Source organism: Oculina patagonica, chromosome 6, assembly GCF_052425735.1.
Source record: "Oculina patagonica isolate OP01 chromosome 6, crgOcupat, whole genome shotgun sequence".
Lineage (NCBI taxonomy): Eukaryota > Metazoa > Cnidaria > Anthozoa > Scleractinia > Oculinidae > Oculina > Oculina patagonica.
The window spans coordinates 27,722,360-27,745,507 of record NC_135763.1 but is presented as its reverse complement, the minus strand read 5'-3'; the positions used below and the strand labels follow the sequence as shown (position 1 = coordinate 27,745,507).

The window sequence follows — 23,148 nt, the reverse complement described above, 5'->3', positions numbered from 1 at the left end:
TAACTTTAGCCTTAAAATCTCGAGTATTATCAAGAACGAGAACCAAAGAAATGTGTTTTCTTCTACCTTATATCAACCTTGTTTGGTGGAGAAACGTTGAAGGAAATCGAACATTTCATCCAAATTGAGCGGTCGATCCTTACGCGGACTGGGATGTCGACCAAAAATATGGAATAACAAGGACTGACATTCCGCGAATTTCGTTTGCATTACTTAACTGTACTGTATATTGCGCAGATGATCTATTTCTAAATGCCAGGCCCTCCTGTAATTGACATTTTAATTCATTACGTAAGTTTAGTTCCACATACTAAATACAAGTTGTCTTTTATGCTCAACAGCACCCAAAAGTGCAACTTCGTTCGCTTTTGTAGTGATTGTATCGCTTGTGTCAGCGCTTACACTTTTGATCACTACTTGTACTACATAGTGAGTATTGTACCAGCGTTTCGCAACACTTCCTTTTTTAGTAGACATAAGCTCAAAGACAGTGTTAAACATTTTTTAAAATGTTGATATTCATAAATACGACACCTGTGTGCTGTCGTTGTCCATTCCTTCAAGAGGCAGAGTTTAAGATGGTTTCCGCTGGACATTCGATCAATACAGGCAAAAATAAAGTTACCAAAGAGATCTCATAGCATGGTAACAGTTTCATCACAGCTAACAAAAACCTACCAAAACTTTAGCTCTCAAGCTGACCCCGCCAGAGAAAAATGGAATTAAAATTATCTACATTTCAGTTAAAATGGACGTTTCGCTCCAGTTTTTTAAAAAAATGGCGCGCGTTTTAAACATTTTTTTACGAGGTGTGTCTTTAATTTTCTCGAGAACGCTTTAGAATTTTATTACGGGGACACTAAGTCAAATGAAGTTCAGTGAGATGTTTCAAGTAGTATATAAAATGTTACCGAACTATAAGTAGATTTTTGGCACTTAATTTTTGCACTCATTGCTCGAACTTTCAGCGGAATCCACCTTAACAACAAAGGTTCATTCCCAGGGTTTAATATGTTGTGAAATCCTAGAGCTTCAATACATAGAAAACAGTCAATCATAGTCCTTATGAGGGAGTTCCTCATTGTTTCATCCGGCTTAATCATTTAACAAATCATCTTGATTTACGGAGGACATCTATCAACCGTAGTTTAAAGTGAACATTTATACTGTGGTATGTTCAATGTTGCTTTTCAGTATCTTTATGATTAAAGAAAGACGCCGTCGACACAACAAAAGGTCAAATAAAGTGCCAACAACTGATGATCTCGAGCTGATGGTCTTGAAAGGTAATCAGGGATCTTAGCAAGCCGTCTTCAGATCCTTTTTTCCACAAAAAAGAAGCTTATTTCGTGGTAACATAACTAGTGACCCGAAGCATTACAATATTACACCAATACAAAATTCGGTACTATAGGCTGCAAATACTATTGAAGACTTGCAAAATCAACGAATTTTGCACTAAGAGTAAAATCATATCTTTTCGAAGATCAAGTTCGGAAGATATTTACTTTTAAGTAAAAGTTTTCTAAAAGTCTTGATTTCGCCTATTCATAAGAGTTGAAGACAAGAACTGTCTTTTCCATAGGTTATTATGTTTTTTTCCACATGCTTGATTTTTCAATTACTAGCCAGGATTTGGGGTTCAGGCTACTTTTATCTTTAGTTCTATTAATTGACAGCTCATTCAAATATTATCTGGAATCCCAAAATATTAACCCCCAGACGTAAAAGCAAATTCATAACTCCACCATCGTACAAGGGGGTGGGGGCGGGGGGGGGGGGGTGGGTTGGAACACCTCCCCAAGGTTTTCGTTCTATTAGAGCGCAGTGAAATTATCTTGCACTGAGTAGAATGCCCGTAGCTTACTCTGCAAGATGACATAATTTCTGTTGGCTTCACGTGACGTCAATAGAGCCGCCATCGTGGATCCACCATCGTGGATTTAAAAGAAAACGAAAATTGATGCAAAATCAAGCTAAAAAGCTTTTGGAATGTTTGAGTAAACAAATGGTATATGTGAATCAAGAATTACCAATGAATAAATTTGCAATTACATAACACGCTGTTATCAGCTTGGATGTTGGCTGGAGATAAAGAAGGCGGAACCAAATTCGCTCGAAATAGTAAATGAAAGATAAAGAAATGGTATGTAGGTAATTTTCTTGTAAAACAAAACAAAAAATACGACCAGATAAACAGATTCAAGTTACTATTGAATTGCACGAAACTATTTACGTAAAGCAATGGCCAGCAAATGTTCCCAACTCGGCAAAGAAGGAAAAAAAAACCTAAAACAACTTCTTTAAGTAATGCTAATTCACTTTTATTTAAATCGGCGTAAAAGCAATTTAAATAATTATAATAGCGATAAACTTTGCGAACTTGGGCGCGTGTAATAGCCGACTTCTAAAACAGAAGACACAGGTAAGGGCAAGGAAGAGAAAGAAAAAGGTTTGGGCATTTGTTTAACTTTTGTCTATTCTCAATGTTCAGTGGCTAACACCACACTAAACAAGACAGGTCTGATTATCATATTAACCCTCACTCCTACGTACAGGGGGGGGGAGGGGGGGTGGATGCCACTCCCCGTGAGGTTTTTACGAAATTTTAAAAACAGGATTTACTCTACAACGCTGAAACTTTCAGTAGCTGTTCATTCATCCCAGAATTAATTTCGACATGTTAACAATTGGTTCACGATATATTAAGTTGCCATGGAAAAGCAGGTTTTAACAAAAATCGTCATTTTAAACGTTTTTCTTTATTTATACATTGTTTTAAATAGAATAGTACCATTGCTTGTACGTCCGAGGGTTAATATTTTTGGATGTTAGATAATATTTTAGAACACATTTACGTGAGGGCCTAAACGTTTATGTGGAATTTGATTTAAATATATTGGTCTAAAAAACTGTGACTCAGATTTTTCTTTTCTTTTTTTTTTATGAATTTTTAATTTTGAAGAAACCCTATAAACGCGATTTTAAAGTTTAAAAATTTATAAAAATAAATGGTGCAAGAAAAAAAAATCCCAGACACGCTTTTTTAGACCAAGATATTTAGATTAAATTCCACATAAAAGTTTAGGCTTTCACGTACATGTGTTCTCAAATGAACCTAATGTTGCGCAACATCATAATTGCAAACAAAATGCTGACGTTGCTTATTATGGTCTATTTGGTCAAAAAAAAAGCTTTGTAAACTAATAAATACTTTATTGGGTTACCACTGATGGTTTTCACACAATTTCACTTGGAACGCAAACGCCAGTTTTCCTTCCCCAATACCTTAATACACTCTCTTAATAGTTCCCTGTCAAGCTAGGTAAAGGCTTCTGTATGTTTACTTAATTCTGATATGTACAATTAAACATTGTTATGTTCAATATTTAGATACGCGCTCAAGGAAAATGTCATTGAGCTCACAGAACAGTTTCGACGGAGATCACAACGAGCCAAACACATGTGAAACTACCAAAAGCTCTCCTTTAAAAGACCTATTAAAGAACAAGAAAACTCAACTTCCTTCGTACACTTATTCTGGGATCGTCCGTGATATCGAAACTGGAATCCGCAAGTATTATCGACCTGTAGCGGTGGACGAAGCTTATGAAACGGATACATTTCACGCGAGTGTAACGCAAACAAACAGCGTAGGACGAGGTCTGAGGTATGAAGTGGAGGCGAAACAGAAAGCAGGAATGCTCCTTGGAGACGTTGTGGAGCCAGTGGCCGTTATAACCAATCTACAACAGCATTCGACTTTACCCTTGCCCAATATTTTTACAAATGTACTGAACACCCAAGATGTGATAACTGGTACAGGAAATGACCTGATAGACGTTTCGAATGAAAGTCAACCGACTTCTGTATTGGCAACCAATGCAGACATCGCCAGAATGATTACAGTCAGTTCAGATGAAAAGCGGAGACAAGTGTGTGGTTTTTCAGGTGAAAATGCGTGATATGAATTTGTAAGCTTATTTATAGAAACAACCTCTCTTTGTTTGTACTCAATTCCTTGGGTAGTAGGAGTTTGTTTAGAGGATTATGCCTCCTAAATACAACGCTCTTTCGCGGGAAAAACAGACCTTGGCAAAGGCTATTGAAATCCAGAAAGTAAATTGGGTTACCTCGCGCCTTTTATAAATAATTAAGCATTCCACTGGACAAAAATGTGGCTCGGCATTGTTTCTACAAGACGGAAACATATATTTCCTTACACCTTTCCTTAGAATTCGCCCTTTAAAATTTAAAAGAAACAACAATAATAATAATCTTTAGTAGAAACTCAGCCGTGTTCTATTGAAAATCCTCGATTCTGATTGGTTATCTTGCTGTTTTCTATTCGCTGGTAGAAAACGATCACGCATCCGTTGCTCATTTAAAGAAACGCCCAACTAGCGTGGGCGTTTCATCAGTAGAAACCAGAATCTTCTCTGTCCATCCGCATCTTAAAAGTGTAATAGACCCTGGGAACGGGGTTGTACAATTCTTGCTTTGAGCAAAGCAGCAGGTGTTTTGATATATTCAGACCTATTCGATATATTCAGACGTATTAACTGTAGTTTAGTTTCAAGTTACAATTTATTCCTCATCAAGCGACTAGCCCATTAGTTTTTTTTCGCTGGAAACTTGATACTTAAAATTTTCGACTCGAGATCCGAGATTTGTTTGCCTCTCGAAATTTTCGAATTTCGAGAGGCGAGGATCGAGACACACTGACTTACTTTTGAGTGGACTTACTATTGCGCTGTAGTGTATAACAAACTTTAATCGCGCGTTTTAGTGTAAAAAGGGAAAAAATGCTGTATGAATTGTTAAAACTATTATAAAACTGTGCAGTGAGCGAGCTGCGGATTCGAAGCAGCTTAGCTTATTTTATTTCTTTCAAAGGTGAAACCGATGCGCAGCAGATAGCAGGAATGCGCCAGAGTGAAGAGGAAGCTGTGAAGCGAATGGCCAGTTCATCCCATACACCCAATCCAAGAGAGCTTTTCTCTTCATCCATGTCAAATATCCCAACTGATCCGCTATCCAGCCCAGAGGAGATAAATGGTTTAGAAAACCGTCTGACAAATGCTACGATTTTGAACCCACCTACATTGGCATTGACATCATCTGTAGACGTCAATAGTATCACTTCAGTCAGTTTAGATGGTAAGTGGAGACGGAAGTGTGTTTTTTTTTTTTCAGGTTCTTATAATGGCGCGTCTTAACAGCTTGTATTATTTACCCCTCGGACGTGCAAGAAGATTTAGTCTTTCAGTAGGTGTTCATTAGAAATTTGTGTGATATTTGACGATGTAATATTTCATCCCATTTAAGTAACCTCGACCAAGCTTGCCCACCTGGATACCCACACTGATTGGTCAGTTAATCTATTACCGTTTATAATTTGCATAAAGGCACGCTTTATTCCATTCAAGCCATTCCTTACATACACTTGAGCAAACAATAAGTTATTACTGTCTGCCGTATATTACGTATATGAGAAAAAACCCAACCCAAAAGATACCATCTCGTGGGCCATGTATTGTAGACATGCGGAAGACATCCCGCAGTGGTTGCTGTTTACGGAGTAGTCAAAGAGGAAGGAAAGAGTTATAAAATATCTTGCAGAGAAGCCTTTGGTTGAGTCAACAAGACGTTTATACACTGTATAAACCTGTCCGGAGGCGTTAAAAACGGTGTTGCATAATTTCAGGCGAAACTTTATGATCTTTAAATCCTCAGCCCCCCAGCCAAGAACTGGTAAAAGCCTATAAGCCAATTCCATCCTCTGGTCCAAAACCGACTACACTACAAACGGTTTAAGGTATCAGATTATTGAATCGCGTGTTTCAATTCAGAAATTCTCCAGAGACAATCACATCAATTTTCCTTCTCCCTCATTACGTTCGTACGAAGGAAAATCATTTTACTTTCCTAGAAACGCCTTTGATTTGGTGTTAATCTTTCATGAGCGCAGAAATTCGCAATTCTGAGCAACGTACCCATAGATTGCTCTGTATTTTTTTAAAACGTTTCTGTGGTTAAATAATTCCACCGCTCGAATATTGAACTTGGCAAAAAAAAAACTCTAAAAGCGGTGTCAATATTGCTCAAGATGTGTTAGCAGACGAAAACCTTAAAAGCAGTCGCTAAGCAAGGGAAAAAGTTCACAAACATGCCCTGACTTGTAACGCTTATGTCATTCGTTAGGCTAGGGGTATAGCCGGGTATTGCCACTGTGCTAAAAACACCTTCAGCGTTCACGTATTAAAATTTTTTTTTTATATCCATTCTTAATAATAAAAATTGTCTCGCTTCACACATTGTCAATAAGTGCGTTGGAATTCAGCCAGAATTTGGGTATAAGAAAAATATTAATCGCGGCTGGAATTAGTCAACCATGAAATGTCACACAAGGTATTTTTTTAAGGAGGCTCGATGTAGTTTTTTTTAGCCTAAGGGTGGTTGTTTTGAAAATTAAAATTATCTAGGAAGCCAATGTTCGATTTTTGCCAAAATACACCATAATGATCAAATATGACCAAATTTTAATTTTTTACTCGTCACTTTGTCACAAAGGTTACCATAGCAACCATTGACGTTTTCTTTTGTTCTCAAACAAGCTTGGTTTTCTCGAAATCTAGACTGACACTTGGTATTCATTTTTTGATATGTTCAAGTACAGTAGATTTACTACCTGTGCTCAAAATTTTAGGAAAATCTGTAAGAGCGTTTTAGAGTAAATCAAGAATGAAGTTTTTGGTATTTTCTTATAATTTCTTACAATCGGCAGTCGATATATTTTAACAAATTAAAGCAAAAAGTATTTCGCTTTTAGTTAATGGTCTTTGATGGTGTAAGTATTTATATTTCAGTGAGAGAAACTGTGCTCAAATAATACGCAACAATTTTAAGGTGCCTATTTTATATTAAAACGGTGTTTTTCTGAAAATTTCATTCTTGATTTACTTGAAAACGCTCTTACAGATTTTTCTAAAATTTCGTCAACAGTTAGTCAATCTACTAAACTTTAACATATCAAAAAATAAACACCAAGTGTCAGTCTAGATTTCGAGAAAATCAAGCTTGTTTGAGAACAAAAGAAAACGTCAATCGTTGCTATGGTAACCGTTGTGACTAACTGACGGGTAAAAAATTAAAATTTGGTCACATTTGATCATTATGGTGTATTTTGGCAAAAATCGAACATTGGCTTCCTAAGTAATTTTAATTTTCAAAACAACCACCCTTAGTCTAAAAAAACTACATCGAGCCTCCTTAACATCATGTTTGCCAGTCGCGAGTAAGAACCTACTTTTTCCAGGTTAGCCTAAACCGGTTCTTACTACTGTTCAGGTTTTTTATTGGTTTTTATTTTCTGAAGAACATTTTCATTGATGCTTTAGAATCAAGGTTTATTATCAATTTAAAATAATTAGCAGTCTTTAACAATGCAATCTCGTTCCCAGAGCCTTTGTTCCCCTTGATCAGCCGACGGGAAACTCAACGGCTTTGGGATAATCCAATACCGGATCCAGGAAATCCTGGTTTCGGTTAAATTGTGCCCGTGCGCCGGCGATTGTAGTGAAACAAACAAGATTTCAACAGCCAGACAGATTCGGTGTCACAAGATAAGATTTTATTTGCCACTTTTACTTTTTGGCAGGACATTCAGACTGACCCAAAGGTCCCGATCACTGACCAGAATGATCGCGGCCTCTGGGGAGGAGATTGACAACAAAGGCATAGTATTTAACTATCCGCAATAGTGGAAGTTCCTTTGCATATACGAACAGGTGAAGCTCATAAATTTGCTTTTATGTTCGTTTTAGAAGAGAAACGTGGAAAAGAAAACAGTATGGTAGCATCAAAGGGAAACAAAGAAAGCATCGAAGCTGTTGGAATCGTTAATTATGAGGGAGGGGCAGTGGATGCAGAAGAAGTTCAACTAAATTGTCCTTATGGTGCCATAAGCAAAACAGATGGTCCTGTGACCATCAAAATAACTTTAGAGAAACCTTCCACGCATTGTGATATGTTAGTCAAAAATGGGCTTGAAAATATTGTCAAGTTCATTGCACCTGTCATCAATTTGCAACCAAACGGTCAAAGTTTTAAGAAACCTGTTGTGGTGACAACCAAGTTAACGATTAACGAAGACGTTTCCTCAAGCGACGTTCTCGTATTGCATGGCACACAAGCTAGAGATGGAAAGATCGTCTGGGAGGATATCACTCATGAATCAAAAATTGATTTAGAAAAGAAGGTCCTGAAAGTTAAAATCGATGGATTTTCTCGAATAGCGGCTCTTTTGAGACTAACTTCGATATTTACCAAAGATATCATTACCAGACTGAACCTTACAGGATTCAATTACACCTTGTCAGTGCTTTTTAAAGATAGCCAGCCACATTCGCCCTTTGGCGAACTTGCCCTTGTATTCATGAGTCGTGATGTCTACCATGAGAAGTGTTATAGAGAACATCCTTCGTCTGCTTTTATGCAGCTCAAAGGCATTGGATTTGAAGAACTGTGTGTCATTGATAGACTAGAGAGCAAACGCATTTATAACAATGAAACCCTGAAGGTTTCTGTTTCTCTTGAGAAAGACTACATTCTAAGTGACGGAAAGCCGGAGTGCGTTGATTTCACTGTAGACTCTTCTATGTGGTGGAGCACTGGGCATGCCATTCAGCGGCCACTAAAAGGTGCCGATGGTGTCAGAATCCTGTGCGGAAAAATAGTCGTTGAAGGCCAGCACGGACATTTCCTTGAGAACACCTTTTGTGAATTAGGTGAGCATTTTGTTATAACTCATTGTTGCATAAGTTGTAGAAAAATGTTAATCGCTCGTTTGTCTACTACTCACTATACTAACGGTTTTGTTTTTCAGTAATGCTTGAGAAAAGTCTCACTTTTCATTTATATTTAAGGGCTTATTACAGTATCTCGTTGCCAAGTTTGGCACTTCCGGTATTCTCGCGTTTCAAATCTGCTTAGTGGCAAAATTTTACATAAGATTAGTTTTTTAGCCTAGAATCGTTTTCCAATCACAGAAACTTGTTCTGCAGGAAACGTGAACTACGTGAACGCGAAGAAAACGTTTGTTTCATGCACTTAACGAACCAAGTTGTCAGATTTCTGGGTGGTGGTGGTGGTGGGGAGGGGGGGGGGGGGGGGGGGCTGTGCGATGTCGTCTCGCTTTGGTCTGGAGGGTACTGGAGACAACTGTAAGCCGACTTCTTAGAATATATTGATTTCAATAATATCTCTTTCAAGTTGTTTAATTCTTGCGAAAATAAATCTGGTGTAGATAACAAGGGCTTTGCACGATCTAACATAGCTTTTAAAAGTGACCATAACTGCTGTCAAACTGACTTTGGTAGTTCGTCTTTCTTCCATAAACACACGTCATTGTCATCGATTTGTGTAAGGTCACTTCAGTTAATGACAAGTCATCAGGGATTAATTATTCATTAATTGACAGAAGTTTCAACTTGTCATCTTGCCACTTTACCGGAGCGTAATTGAACGATGTAGTTTCGGACAGGATCGGTCACATCATAAGACGTTTTTTTCTGTGCCTTGAGGAAGTCGTACAGGTGGGCTAGTCGAGAGCCCTTCGGACAGATTGAGTCAACTGTTTCTTTTAGAAGAATTTTGCGAGCGACCAATTCCAGATGCTTTTCTTTCTCAAATAGCGGATGATGTAATGGCATGACCTTTACGTTATTACACAGGCTCACAATATGACACCACCGGGTACAATAAAGCAGTTTAGTAGAAACTCAGCTGTGTTCTATTGGAAATCCGCGAATCTGATTGGTTCTCCCACTGTTTTCTATTCGCCGATAGAAAACAGTGGCGCCCGCGCGTAGCTCTTTAAACGGTAAATTTTCTTGATTATTGTCTTCAAAGTGCACAATATTGTAGGTTTTGGACTTCAATCCTTTAGAGTTTCTACTAAAACAATTAGACTACTCGCCCTCGTTTTCTATGAGCGATGGTCAACTCGGCTGCGCCTCGTTGACTATTTGCTCATAGAAAACGAGGGCGAGTAGTCTAATTGTTAAATATGGTACGATATAATGGCATTACCGAAACGTTGAAACGACATATCGGATACGATAAAATAGCACACCAGAAAGTTTTTAGTATCACCGGGTACGTCATAATGCGCCACGCAATACGATCTGTTACATATTTGTCCAGTATCCCCGTCAATAAGGTCCCAGCGCCTTGCGCGAGAGGATTCACGCTTTCGGCGATTTGCGCGTTGCGAGAAGTCCTTTAAGAGAAAGACGTGTGTTTGTAATCTCCAAGCTAGAAAAATATTCTTCGCGCAGGCAGGAATCAAATCTGACAATCTGCTGATTGTGTTTGGCTACTTTTGTTACAGATAGTTTTGAATACGTGAGGCGATTGCTACGAGTAAAGGGATCCACTTTAAATCTTGTCCCCGTTGCCCAAAAGCTTGGATTGCCTGAAGAAGCAATACGCCAAGCCACTAGGTTTTGGCAGAATGATGAATACCAACTGAATATAATTCTCCAACACTGGTCGAAAAGACAAGACGACCACGACATGGAGGATCCCGCTAGGCTGAGAAACACTCTTCAGGGACTTACGCCAGGAGGTTAGTCACCGTTGTAAACAACTGAAACAATGTGGTCAGTTTTCTCTCAACTTGTATTCAACGTTTATTGCCCTAAGCTTATAAACCGCTTATTAAACAGAACGCACTAAATAATAATTATCTAAGGTTATACACTGTGCAGGACTAATGTTCTATAAACGTACTTGGTAACAAACATCACGCCAGGCTAAGGATTTTTACTACAATCACCATAGAAAGTAATTTCACAATGGTTTGTTCCCAAAATGTTTTTTACTGTACAACGAGTCTGTTTAAGTGGCTCCAGTGTATTTTATTTAAGATTCGGAACAAAACAAATATTTACGAGCCTAGGCAGAAATATGTTTATGCAAGTGGGTTAAAGAAAGGGATGACGTAAGTAAGGAAAAATTTTCGCTCACTGCCACAGCTCACGCAAACCATGTGACTCATGTAAACCTCGGACTTGAGTCATCGGATGAAGCTAAACGGAGAAATCCAACGGGATGGCTCTAGTCTTCTCTTTGGGCGTATTTATTTGCAACATACACGTATAGCAGTCGAAATTACCAGTTCAAAAAATTCCAACGGGCAAATGCGAAGATTCTGAACAAAATAAATCTGTCTTGATTTACTAAAAGGTGGCTACAGTCTGGCTGTTAAGAAAAAAATGAATGGGGTTGAGAATTTTTTTTTTAAGGACATGGGAGATGATTTGGCTTACTTTCAATGGAAATGATGTGCTTTCAATTTTATACTTATGGCTTTTATCCCTTCTACCTATCCACCCCCCCCCCCCCCCTTCCATTTACTTTTGGTTAGTTTACCCAGGCTCCAACTCGCCATATCTACCGAACTTTGTATTCTAATGGCGCGCGCTGACTTGTTGAACAGAGGTGATCTAGTTTTATATTTTTGCTGTCTATAGGAAGTTTGCCGGAGGACATCATTAAGTCCTATGAAGGTGCAAGGCTAACGATTTGCAAGTTTTGCGTCGGCTGTTATTGTACCTTAGAACAAAGCTTTAACGGGTTGAACTCTTGACTCGGTACAGTTTTGCTAGGTACAAATAACGTTGTGCTTGCTTTAGACGGCAAAGGTCTAGAGCCACATCAACTAGGACTCGGAACTAGGCTTTAGGGCTGTCTTGAAGGCGGTCATGGCGATATTCGGCTTGAAATCTTCCTTGGCTGGAGACTTTGTAATGTCCGGAGGTATTGCTTCCCTTTTTAACGATTTTTTCCACATCCGGGGTATTACATTGTGAATAAGATGGAAAGGTTGCAAAGAGCGCAGCTGATGGTCGAAAGGAAATCACTTCAAACCCTTATGTGAGTAGAATTCTCTTCATTTGATGATTATTTTGCCGTTTGGCTGAGCTAGCAATCAGAGCGCCCTGTGATTCGATAGTGAGCAGCAATTCGATATGCGGGGTTTCCGGCCGTGAATTGACATGAACTATGACCGAATGGTCTCGCTGAGTCATGATTTATTTAGTTATTTTAATCCCGAATTCCTTGAAAATGAAGCGATCGTCGATGTAAAATGCTTTCTGATAGTTCATTTTAGACCATGCATGGATTTAGAAAGCTTCAGTCCATCTCTCGCTCTGGCGCTTTAAAAATTTGTTTTCATTTGATGTTATTTCATGTTGTAAACAAGTTAATTAAATTGGTAGAATTCATGATTTGAACAAAATGCCGTAAATGCAGTCGTTTTGGTTCATAAAGAGATTTTTTAGAGTAATTCACGTTGAACATGAGCTATAACTAGTCAATTCATTCAAAGCTCCTTGCAAAAATATGTCTTTAAAACCAGAGCTGTGTCAAAATCTTTAGAGCATAAGTAGAAATTTATCCAGGCATGTGGAGTAAAGCAAAAGATGCCGTTTTGAGGCCGGAACTCCAGCTCACGCACAACGCGTGACTCACGCAAACCTCCGACTTGTTTGTTACTCCAGAATTCCTTTCTAAACATTTCAGTTTTATTGAGCGGCACCGTACCTTTCTAGCCAAATAGGTGTTGTAACCGCCCGGTTTTAAGCTGTTTTAAAGCTTCTTGTTCATGTTGATAAATTAGAGCTTACGAAACCATAGCAAGATCGCTTAGGGCGAAGTAAAAAAAAAAATGTCGTTCTCGTCCCCGCCCACGATTTGTTTATTTTAACATTCCATAAGCATTCTGGGCTGATTTTGCATCAATTTCCGGTATGTTGAAATCCAAGATGGCGGATCCAAAATGAAGGCTCTAATGACGTCACGTGATGTCATATTACTTCACAGCCAATCAAAATTATGCTATCTTGTAGAGTAAGCTACGGGCTTTCTTCTGAGAGCAAAATAATTTTGCTACGCCTTAATAAAGCGAAAACTCCGGGCAGGGGTTCCATCCACCCTCCCCCCCCCGTCCCCTACGTCCGAGGGTTAAGTTTTGAGATATCTTTTATCAATAATTTTTATTTTTTATTCAGTTAAATAATCTGCCTTTTATGCAGTACTGTCCAACAAAACTGTAAATCTCCTCAAAGTTTCGGGGCAAAAAATAGAAAATATTTCGTGCAGAATGTAATTTGATTAAGCCAATATTTCACGTTTATAAATACTTCAAGCAGTTGAATGAAAAACCGTTTTGTTTTCATCAGTTAGAACCACTTTTAAATAGTTAATACATGAAGGTATTAACGATGGAGGAGATAACAAATAACAAAAAGAGCGCCCACCCGCTTTCTTTTTTAATAGGAATCCGGACGAGGAACGTTTTTTCATTTACTTGGCCAATAGAGACAGACAAGATACATCATTCTTGTTTGGCCTCGTTCTTTTTTGCGTTTTTATGGACCGAGACAAGGTCCCATAAACTCGAAAAATAAATAAAGAACTTGGCCAATATCCAGCCACATCTTATGTGCCGAGCGTTAGGTTTTTTGTTTATTGTCGTATTTCTTTTAAATATTAAATTTGTTACGTTTCTTTTTGTTTTCTGGACTAAAAGTCTCATTTTTATGACGACATTTGGGTTAATTGTACTCCTTTCGTTTGCATATCTATTTACTGCATCGACGAAAGCGTTACAATTGTTATCTGAAGTTTTTAAATGTGGAAATTGCATTAGGGTTTTCCGATTTAGCGGAAGATCCGCGGAAGTGGAATATGCCCATTTCAACAGAAATCAATTTCTGGACGTGAAAATCATTTAACCGACTTTAAATGATTAGTAAAATGAGTTGTTTATACCCTTTATATGACGATTTCTTCAGTACAAACTTTTGAGCCATGATAACGTGCTCTTTACAAATACATCAGTACAGCGCTCAAATCAGTTTATTTCATTCTAACTTGTAAATTATAAACGTTTCTGCTCAACAAAGAATTCGAGCAAGGAATATTCAGGGGCACCCAACGGAATATTTCGTTAAAATATCTGTTCGGAAGACGATTTGAGATCTAGAATTTTCGGAACATTCATTGTAAATTTTTTTGCTTGCCTGCCTTTCCTAGGACTTTCGAATATCTAAAAAATGGTATAATTATTCATTTTTAACGGATTTTTACTCTAAAAAGGTCACCTAGAATTTTCGGGAGCCCTTCTCTGGCTGGAATTTTTTCGAAAAGGTAAGTTTTGATCCCTATAACTTTCGGATCACTAGACTTTCAGCTAGGAAATCCGAACAGATAAAAAAAATTTTAGGGGATAAAAATATGCCTATATCTACCGTTTAAATACTAAAATACGTTCAACGGTGCTATCTTTAAGTGGGTTTGAACTATATTCTCGATGGGTGCCCCTGAATATTTCTTTCAACTGAAACAAGACAAACAAGATTTCCATGGCCAGTTCCCTGACTGGAGCGTCTCAACGTGGTTTAACGTCAAACGTCTTTTTACCGTCTACTGTCGAAAAATAAATCAATTTTTTAGTTGTCAAAACTGAGGTACCATTTTAGCAGCTCCTCTCGGTTTTGTTTGTAACATTTTAAAAACCAGTGACTCTTGTCATCTTGAGGGTTGCCAAACACAAGGTTAGTGAGAAATGCACGAGCCTGGGCGTTTTGTAGTTCGGAAAACCCTGACGATCAGCACAAGGAAGCACGAGCTTTTAACACGCATTTGATTACTCAACCGGGCATAATAAATGAAATTTTCACGATTACCGCTAGAACGGTTTTTGCGAGGCAACAAGTTTTCGTGTTTTTCACACGTTGTTGATCAAGTTAGCCTCGATTTGCATTGGCGTCCTTTTTAAAGGTCACGTCTGTTTGGTGCACATTCGAGCGAGGATGACAAAAATAAATAAATAAATAAATAAATAAATAAATAAATAGTAAATAAATAGTTGCGTTAGGTAATGCTTAATCACCACGTACACAATCGCCGTATTTAAAGATCCCTTTGCTTAGTTTCGGGGCATTTCGAAAGAGATACGCAAGCCGGGAAGTCCGCGCGACCTCCCACCTCAGACAGGCTGTCGGCTGTACCTCCCCTTCGGCGACGTAATACACAGCTATAGTGCTTTCTCACCCAGTCGCTCATTGCCTCGGCCACAATCTTTTCCCATGTCTTATCCACGCCGGACAATGAGCGGCATAATTAATGAGTGAGAATGGAAAACTATCGTCGTTGAACGGATGCCTTATGACGGAAATAATAATAATAATTATCCGGTTTTGGCAGCGTAAACTGAGGTTTCCTTACCCGTACGGTCCAAGCCGAGACGTGCACAGTACATTAAGTTCAAAGAGAAGATGGCTCCTGTTCTTCTTTTTAAAATCATATCTCAGCATCGGGCGAAACGATGTACTCGTATCGGGATGCGTGCGCGGTTCAAACTATTCACCCTCATAGAAAATCCAGCTGATGTCCCGGATAGTCTTTGCTTACGATGTCGATACTAGTTTGTTCCGAATAAAGGACATTCGACTAAAGGCCGTTATATCAAACAATTTTGTATAATTTAATATAAATGCAGTCTGACCAACTTATTACTACTACGCATCGTTACAAAACAAAAGTACTGAGTGACTTTGAGTTAAAAACAAAGTTATCAAAATTGAGTTCAATTCACAGATTCATTTAGCGCGGAAAATAGGTGCGAAATTCCGCGAAATTCCGCTAAATCGGAAAACCCTATTGGGAAGTGTATCAGCCCTTCATTGAAATTATTCCTTAATCGATTTGTAGTGACTCTGTCTCAGTAGATACTAAACTCGATGACAGTTCAACTGTCTCATGTAATCGGTGACAGGCTATCGAAAATCGTTCCTATTGATGTGTTAACTACAACCCAGTCAAAAATGTTGGGAAGGTGACTCAGTTTGCGCTATCCCTCCCCTTCATTCAATTTTGAAGTATACCAAGAGACTTAAATCACACCATATTGTTTGTTAAGACATTCGCGCTTGTAAAGACATTCGTGAAAAGGTGTGTGATATTCGTTTATCTCAATCATAACTTCCTCTGATTCACGCTTCAAAATATTCATGTTTTATGCTGATGGAACTGATGAAAAGTACTCTTCGACACCTTCAGCGGGCTATTAGAAGATCGACATTGTTTTATATTTGTTAATTTGGAAATTAAAGAGCTGGCTCTTACCTCTTCAAATATTTCCTGATTCGTAATGTTAATTAATTGATGTCAAATGATATTCTAACCATTCCGAGCTGTTCTTGTACACCAACTTTTTCTGATCATTTTCCTTGTCATTAAAGATTGCGAAGTTGATGAAAGAGGAAAAATGCACATCAACCACTTGAGAGAATTGGCGTTTGAAATCCAAGGCTTAAATCACGAGGATCCTCATTTGATGGAATACTTCACCAATCAAATAAGAACTCTCTGTGACTCCATTTTAAAAGATTGTTGTATTGAAATGGATGCAGAAGTCTCTGTAACAAATTATCCACAGTATCTCTCCTTCCATCGACGAGTCACCCAAGATGTTGCCTTGAAGTTGGAGAAGATTTGCTCGCTTTCATCGAGATCCATCAACGAAGATTTCCTCTCCACTGTCCCCTTCCTTATTCAAATAATCAAAGAAACCTTCCGCATGGAGAAGCCTTTAATCATTCAAAATGGATTGAAAGGACTTCCTAAAGAAACTGTCGACCAACATGAGTCTAAAGTTCTGGATGCATTTAAGAATAAAGATATTTTGAGTCTGGTGTCTGAAGTGTGTGAAATTCTTGCGAATTTGTGTCTTCATAATTGTGGCAAGAAATCAACCGAAGAGATTGAATGCTGGAATGAAAGTTTGGGGATTTGGTTTCTCTTGGAATTCTTACAGCATTTTTTCCAAAGCCGCCAAGAAAAGAAATTGTACAAGAGATTACAACTCCTTTCACGTTCCCTGAAAAGAATATCTTCACATATCCGCGACTTTAAAGAGATTGAAATGCGTTACTTTTACAATGTTGCGCTTAATCTGATCAAGTTTGCAACGTTTGATCCATCCAAACTAGTAAGATTTGAAATGACTTATGAAGCTAATTGTCCAATGAGCTATAGCGAGGCGATAAAGTACGACAGGCCACATGATACCTTTTCTCAGCAGTTCGAGTTCAGAAAAGAGTCTGAAGATGAGCTACAGCTTGGAGTAATTGCACACGTTCACCTAGATGGGCGAATTCGAAAGGTTGGAGCGTTTGAATCGGTGATCATGCTGCCTCCAACTAGCGAGGAAGAACTTGCCACTTGTCCGATAGCTGCGCTGCCTGTTACAGTCAAAAAAGAACGTACAGATTCAGGAAGTCTACGTGTTGTTCTTTCCTCGACACGTAGAAAGAACATCACAAATGCATTGAGTTTGCTCCAAAGAGATATGGGTAATGACATTTTGGGCGAAGGACAGGCAGAGATCACAGAGTCTCCCCTGACGGTGCGTTGCTTTGTTGAAGTTGTGGGAGTGGTTAGGCTGAGGCTGCTGTACAAATGGGGGTCAGAAGCAATTTCTGTCGACAGCAAAGATTTTGTGGCTATTGACGAGTCATCTGCTGCAGATGCCCACATGTCAGCCTCAGGTAGGAAAAATTGGAAGGTACTTATATGTCTGTTTCCCCGTTTAAAGTTTTTTTTTTCGATCTTAAGTCGTGTAATAGAGCATTTATTTGGGGCGGGCTATTCCTCTGACCCCATTTGATCAAAAGGTGGATAACACTATCTACTGGATAAATCACTATCCGGTGGATAGTGCAGTATGTTTTGTTAAGACTTATCCACTGGATAGCGATTTTATCCAGTGGATAGCGTTATTCACCCTTTGAACAACTGGGCCCTGGTTTGGTATAATATTGAAACCAATACCGGTATTCACCTAAGGTGATGGTAAATAGCGCAAAAGGAATTTTATTTGTTTTCCATTCACATCCATTACGGTGAATAATTGTTAATATAAACTAAATTCGATTTTTTTTAAATACGGTTTTGTAATGACGACTGGTTAGAAAATAATTAAATTCCGTATTGCGTGTAGTCGCCAAGCGACGAAGCCTCATTAGTCAAGTTGAACATATTTTCTTCTCACACGCGTACACTGTATAACACCAGTCGTTGAAAATCAAAGTAAAGATGATGTATTGATGCAACTGGTCAGTCAGTTTTTTGGTCAAAATAGAGAAAAAAAATGAAAATCAATTTGAGCGGTTCAGTGATATAAAGAAATTCCTGCTGGGAATGAAGTGTTGTATACATGTACGAATACTTGAATGCGAACGCTTTTTGTTGTCAAAGCAAGTTATTTTAATCCGGAGTTTTTTCAACAATGAATTCCCTATCGGTTTCAGTAATTTTGTTAATACATTCTATGATCTCTCGCTCTATCTAATTACTGTACAGCTGTTACAGATGCAAGTTGTCCGTTCGAAGCTGAACTAGCTGCTCTTTCAAGTGCAAGCCTTCCATGTGACAAAAATGGAAACTTTGTCATGGATCCCTCGGCAATGGAGTTGATACAGAGACACGCACGTCAACAATGTGGCCGCTTAGGTAAGAAATTTAAGCTTACAGACGATATATAGAGATTACTTCACAGAAAGCGCAACGTACGGATTTTTATTCACGAGTTACAAAACTCTGGAAAAAGCAACAGTGTTAGTTTACCAAAGTTTTGCAACGAGTGAACTCCGTACGGCGAGGTTTATTTGTTTATTGTATATTTGTCTGGATTTATCAAAACCAGGCTAATGAAATTTTTTCACCGTTTTAGGCCAAATCGCCGTAAACGATTTTTTTTTCCTCGACAGAAACTCTCCAAAACTCGACGATATAAAAATAAAAGGAAATGTCGGTCTCTTTGTCTCTTCTGCGCTCTCTTCTCTACTGTTCAGCGCTGTTGTTCATTTTTTTTCCCTTTCTTGTTGCAATTCAAGCCAATTCGTGCAGCAACGTATATGTTCAAGAACACTGACGTCTCTTTTCATTGACCAGGTTTTGATAAATCCGGATATATACATATTTTGGTGTCACTGATCCTTCAGTTCTGCCTCTTACATAACACAAAACAAAAAGGGACAACGCGATTAAAATCAGTTCTTTATGAACACTGTATTCAGCTGACCTCCTCCTCCAGCCGACGGCTTTAGTAAATAACCGGCACGCATACATGCATGCACAGGCGATGACGCTTTACAATGATCCCAGAAATTGCATTTTTCTTATTCATTTTTAAATTTTTATTTGCCTTGACTACAAAACGAACCTCCAATACATTACAAACCTACAGTATGATAAGATAAATACATTAAATCGTTATGAACTTCGTCATTTAGCAACAGAAAGGCCCAGGATTGATTTCCACACCTAGTCGATACTGAGGATTGTGTGACATTTCCGTATTGAAATGGTCTGAAATGTAATGAAGTCAACACCGCTTACTAGAATCACTTACATGCATTTATGCAACTTATCAAACAAAACATTTTAGATCAGCTAAATCAGCAATAAGGTAGTTCTTTCTGAACTCTGGCTTCTCGTACAAATAGGAATACGGATACCGTCACTGTGTTATTTTTAATGGCTTGAGATAAATACCCGAATAAATATTATCAAAAGCAGTAAAAGGAAGATGGCGAGTCGGGAAGGGAAAAGAAGGAAAATTAACTTAAAGTTAAATATTATCGACAACAATGCACGTCAACGCAAACAATGATTTCAGATAGCTCACCTTTGCAATCTAATCAAGATACTGCTGCCATCGGTCTCCCTTATGGAAAGGTTTCAAAAGTTATGACACTAACCGGCCTTCACTCGTCAAATTCAACATCAGTCAACTTAGTCTGCCATCACGTATGCCGACGTATGCTTCTATGATTCTTTCTGCTTACTTTGTCCAGGACAGATACAAATTATCTTGCTTTAAAGCATCATTCCAAAAGGTTGTTCTCATGAATATCCTGCTTTTGACCAGACTTGAAATAAACACGGGCAAATTTCAATACTCAGCGACCAACGGTTCTCACCCCCCGGGGCGAACATTAATAAAAATATTATGTTGTCGAGTTGCACAAGATAAACTCAGCTTTTTTTATTTATTTTTGAGGCCTTTTAGGGGATAAAAAAGTTTTCTGGAATGAGTTTTGTAATTGCGCTAGGCCACCCCTAGTCACTTCGTCTCCTATAAAGATGGAAAATTAAAAATCCGGCAGGGGACACAATTGAACATTTGTTGTGCGAAAGATGAATTCGAAATGCTGCAGTTCGAATTCAGAAACTCTACATTCTACATTACCTTGAAGTAAGTAGTGGGACGTCTGTATCCTGAACATTCCAAAAGGTAAACTACCTGCTTCAAAATGTATGCATGTAAGCAATAATAGTTCATGAAAGCTTCTCACATGTTGGATTAAAAGATAAGCTTTATTACTGAAAACACATTCTGCTTTTCACTATCTTCAATGGAAATGTAGATTTTTGAGTGCAATTACACTTTGTTGATTTAAAATAAATGCGTTAATTTCTTGTTCATAAATCAAATGTAAGCTTATGTTTTAATTGACTTCAACACTGCCTACATTTATTATTGGTTATGTACTTTCAAATTTTACTCTCATATTGTAATGGGGTCTTGTGACCAAATTTTTCCAGGGTAGGAAAGTCAAGAAAAAATAGTCATTGAACTTTCAAGAAAGCCCAAGCTTGGCCATGCTTACCACGGCGCTTTTCCAGGCCGCAATTCCTTGGCAATCTTGGCAAAGAGGGGCATAGCCGCGAAAGCCAGGCTATTTACTTAACCATGGTGTTCCCAACAGTGCATGAATATTCTTACGAAGTCCGCGGACGCGTTGTAAGTTTTGAAGAAAGTCTTGTCTTCGCTTTCACAATCGACAGTTCGTTTGTCTTCACTCCGTCTTTAAAGCATGATTTTTATCATTACCGTATTCTTAGGGGTTTTTTTGTAGCGCGTTTCTGTCGGCTTGCTTTTCCATAAACTGCCCTATGTGCCACACAGGCATGATGGGTAGTAAGTAAGTAAGCTTTCCCATAAAGTTCTTTATACACAAAGTTTCGTATAAAAACAAAACGTGTAGTCATGTTCTCAAAAACAATACATAAACTGCCGTCGAGAGCAAACTTGCAGCTTTTTGTTTTCTCAACCTCCTTAAGGACCATTCCAGTTCGAAACCATTTGATTGATCGAGTCGTTCTTTTCTAGATGCTGATTTTTTTTTTATATTTTTCACAAGTGAAGACAGCTGTACGTAAGGAGATTGGACGTATCGCTTTTTGACTCGACACATATGAAAATATCAGCAAAAATATAATTCTGGTTGCAAGGTTTATTGTCTAAGATTCTCGCTTTGTATACAATATAATGATTAAAAAGTATAAATCGTCACGTATAAATTTGAATCTTTAAAAAAGTAGTAACCACCACTTATCAAAAGCAGAGATTAAATTATAGAACATGTCATTAAACAGCCAAAAAAACATGTGTCGATCTATGAACAACCAAGCAACAAAGATAAATCTATGGAATGCCGTTTTACCTTTTGACGTGTATAATAAAAATCAATGCAAGTCGTGGATGATTTAAGACTGGTAGGTCCTGTGGAAGTCCCAGATGTTTCCTAGCTTTACCGTTCGTCAATTAGCACAATAACTCTTACATTTGAAAGTCATCGAAATTTGTTTGTTTTTTTACGACCATGACAAGCTAGTCATTGGAAAACCTCTTTAAATCACGTTCCAGAACCTGAGCAATACACCCGGCCACAGAAAGACCTGTTGTTTTCTTTCATTGATCCTATTTCGTCATAATCCTTTCACAGAGCTTCATTTACACCAAACTTTCCAGAAAGGCCATGTCTGCGTGACAGGGGAGAACACTAGTCTTCACATGGAAATGCCGAACACTGCTCAAAGGTTAGTTGTTATCGTTGGACAAAGCCATCCCTTTCTTGAGACCAAGCATGCGCTGAAATAAAATGTCTGATGTAAGAGCAACTTTTATCTGTTGTTAAGAGTTGTAGGGCGTCTCGTTTTTCAATCAATTATAATTATCTTCCCTCGTCTGGTCTCGTCTGTTTGGATCGGTCGTCAACATTTTCTTGTAGTGGTATACTTTAATGTTTAGATGACAATCCGATCATGCTCGAACAGTTACCGATTCTAATCACCCTATCAACTTGCGCCGTGGTCCAAACCTTTACCCTTCTTATTTCATATACCATTATTTTCGACAGAAAAGATAAGCTTTTATAAGCTTTTATACGCTTTTTTTTTTTCTTCTCTTTTTTTTTTTTTTTTTTTTTTTTCCCTTTTCTTCATACTCAATCTGGGTCTGAAACATCACTGCAAGCTGATATTACTATATTAGTAATGTACTCGTCATCCTCTGGCTACCCGATCCCCCTTCAAACTGATATCGTAAGTTATGGTTTAATTGATATTTTTGATATTTTTAGCTTCCTGCAAGAGGGGCTCTGTGCTCCTTCCCAAAAGAGTATAACTGCAGGACCAAGTTCAAATGAAGCAGTTGTTTCTGAACAAGAAAAGAACAAGTCATCTGATATGGAAGAAATAGAATTGTAAGATAAGATTCTATTGAGGCTGAATAATTTACATCAATTCTGTCCATCAAGAGTCTAACATTTTCGATACACCATAGTCGACATAAATGAGTTAAAATGGATATGCTGCTTTCTAGATCTGTAGTTCAGAGAAATGCACAATTGTATAAAAATTAACAGTAATATCAAGTAAGTTTGATTTTGTAATGCGCATTTTTAAATGCGCATTACAAAATCAAAAGTTCACTGTGAAAAAACGTTTTGGATGTCTTATATCTGAGAAATGCTCATGGAGCTCATGAATGAATTTTTCAAATAGAATAGCCTGAATACGTTTTATATCATGAAGAATAGTAATTTTACAGCATGGACATGAAACTTGACAAAAACTGACACGATTTCTCAAACCTTAACGAGGAACGAAAATTGGTTTAACAAAACGCGAGTTCGAACAATCGACTGAGTGGAGCAAATTCATGGGAAACGACTTTTGCCTCGGGTTATTGGAAGGTTTGAGAAATCGAGGGCTCAAAAGTCG

General features: G+C 38.1%; 1 protein-coding gene across 1 annotated transcript; it reads left to right on the top strand.

The window, feature by feature from the left end:
* Positions 1 to 883: 883 nt before the first annotated feature.
* LOC144658097 (uncharacterized) lies at positions 884 to 22,820 on the top strand. The gene is made up of 9 exons (XM_078518422.1): positions 884 to 1,286; positions 3,394 to 3,951; positions 4,897 to 5,160; positions 7,827 to 8,789; positions 10,394 to 10,630; positions 16,317 to 17,624; positions 18,439 to 18,588; positions 21,870 to 21,963; positions 22,506 to 22,820. Exons 1-9 carry the CDS (start codon positions 1,181 to 1,183, stop codon positions 22,630 to 22,632), a joined length of 3,807 nt encoding a protein of 1,268 aa, XP_078374548.1. The 5' UTR covers positions 884 to 1,180; the 3' UTR covers positions 22,633 to 22,820.
* The last annotated feature ends 328 nt before the right edge of the window (positions 22,821 to 23,148 follow it).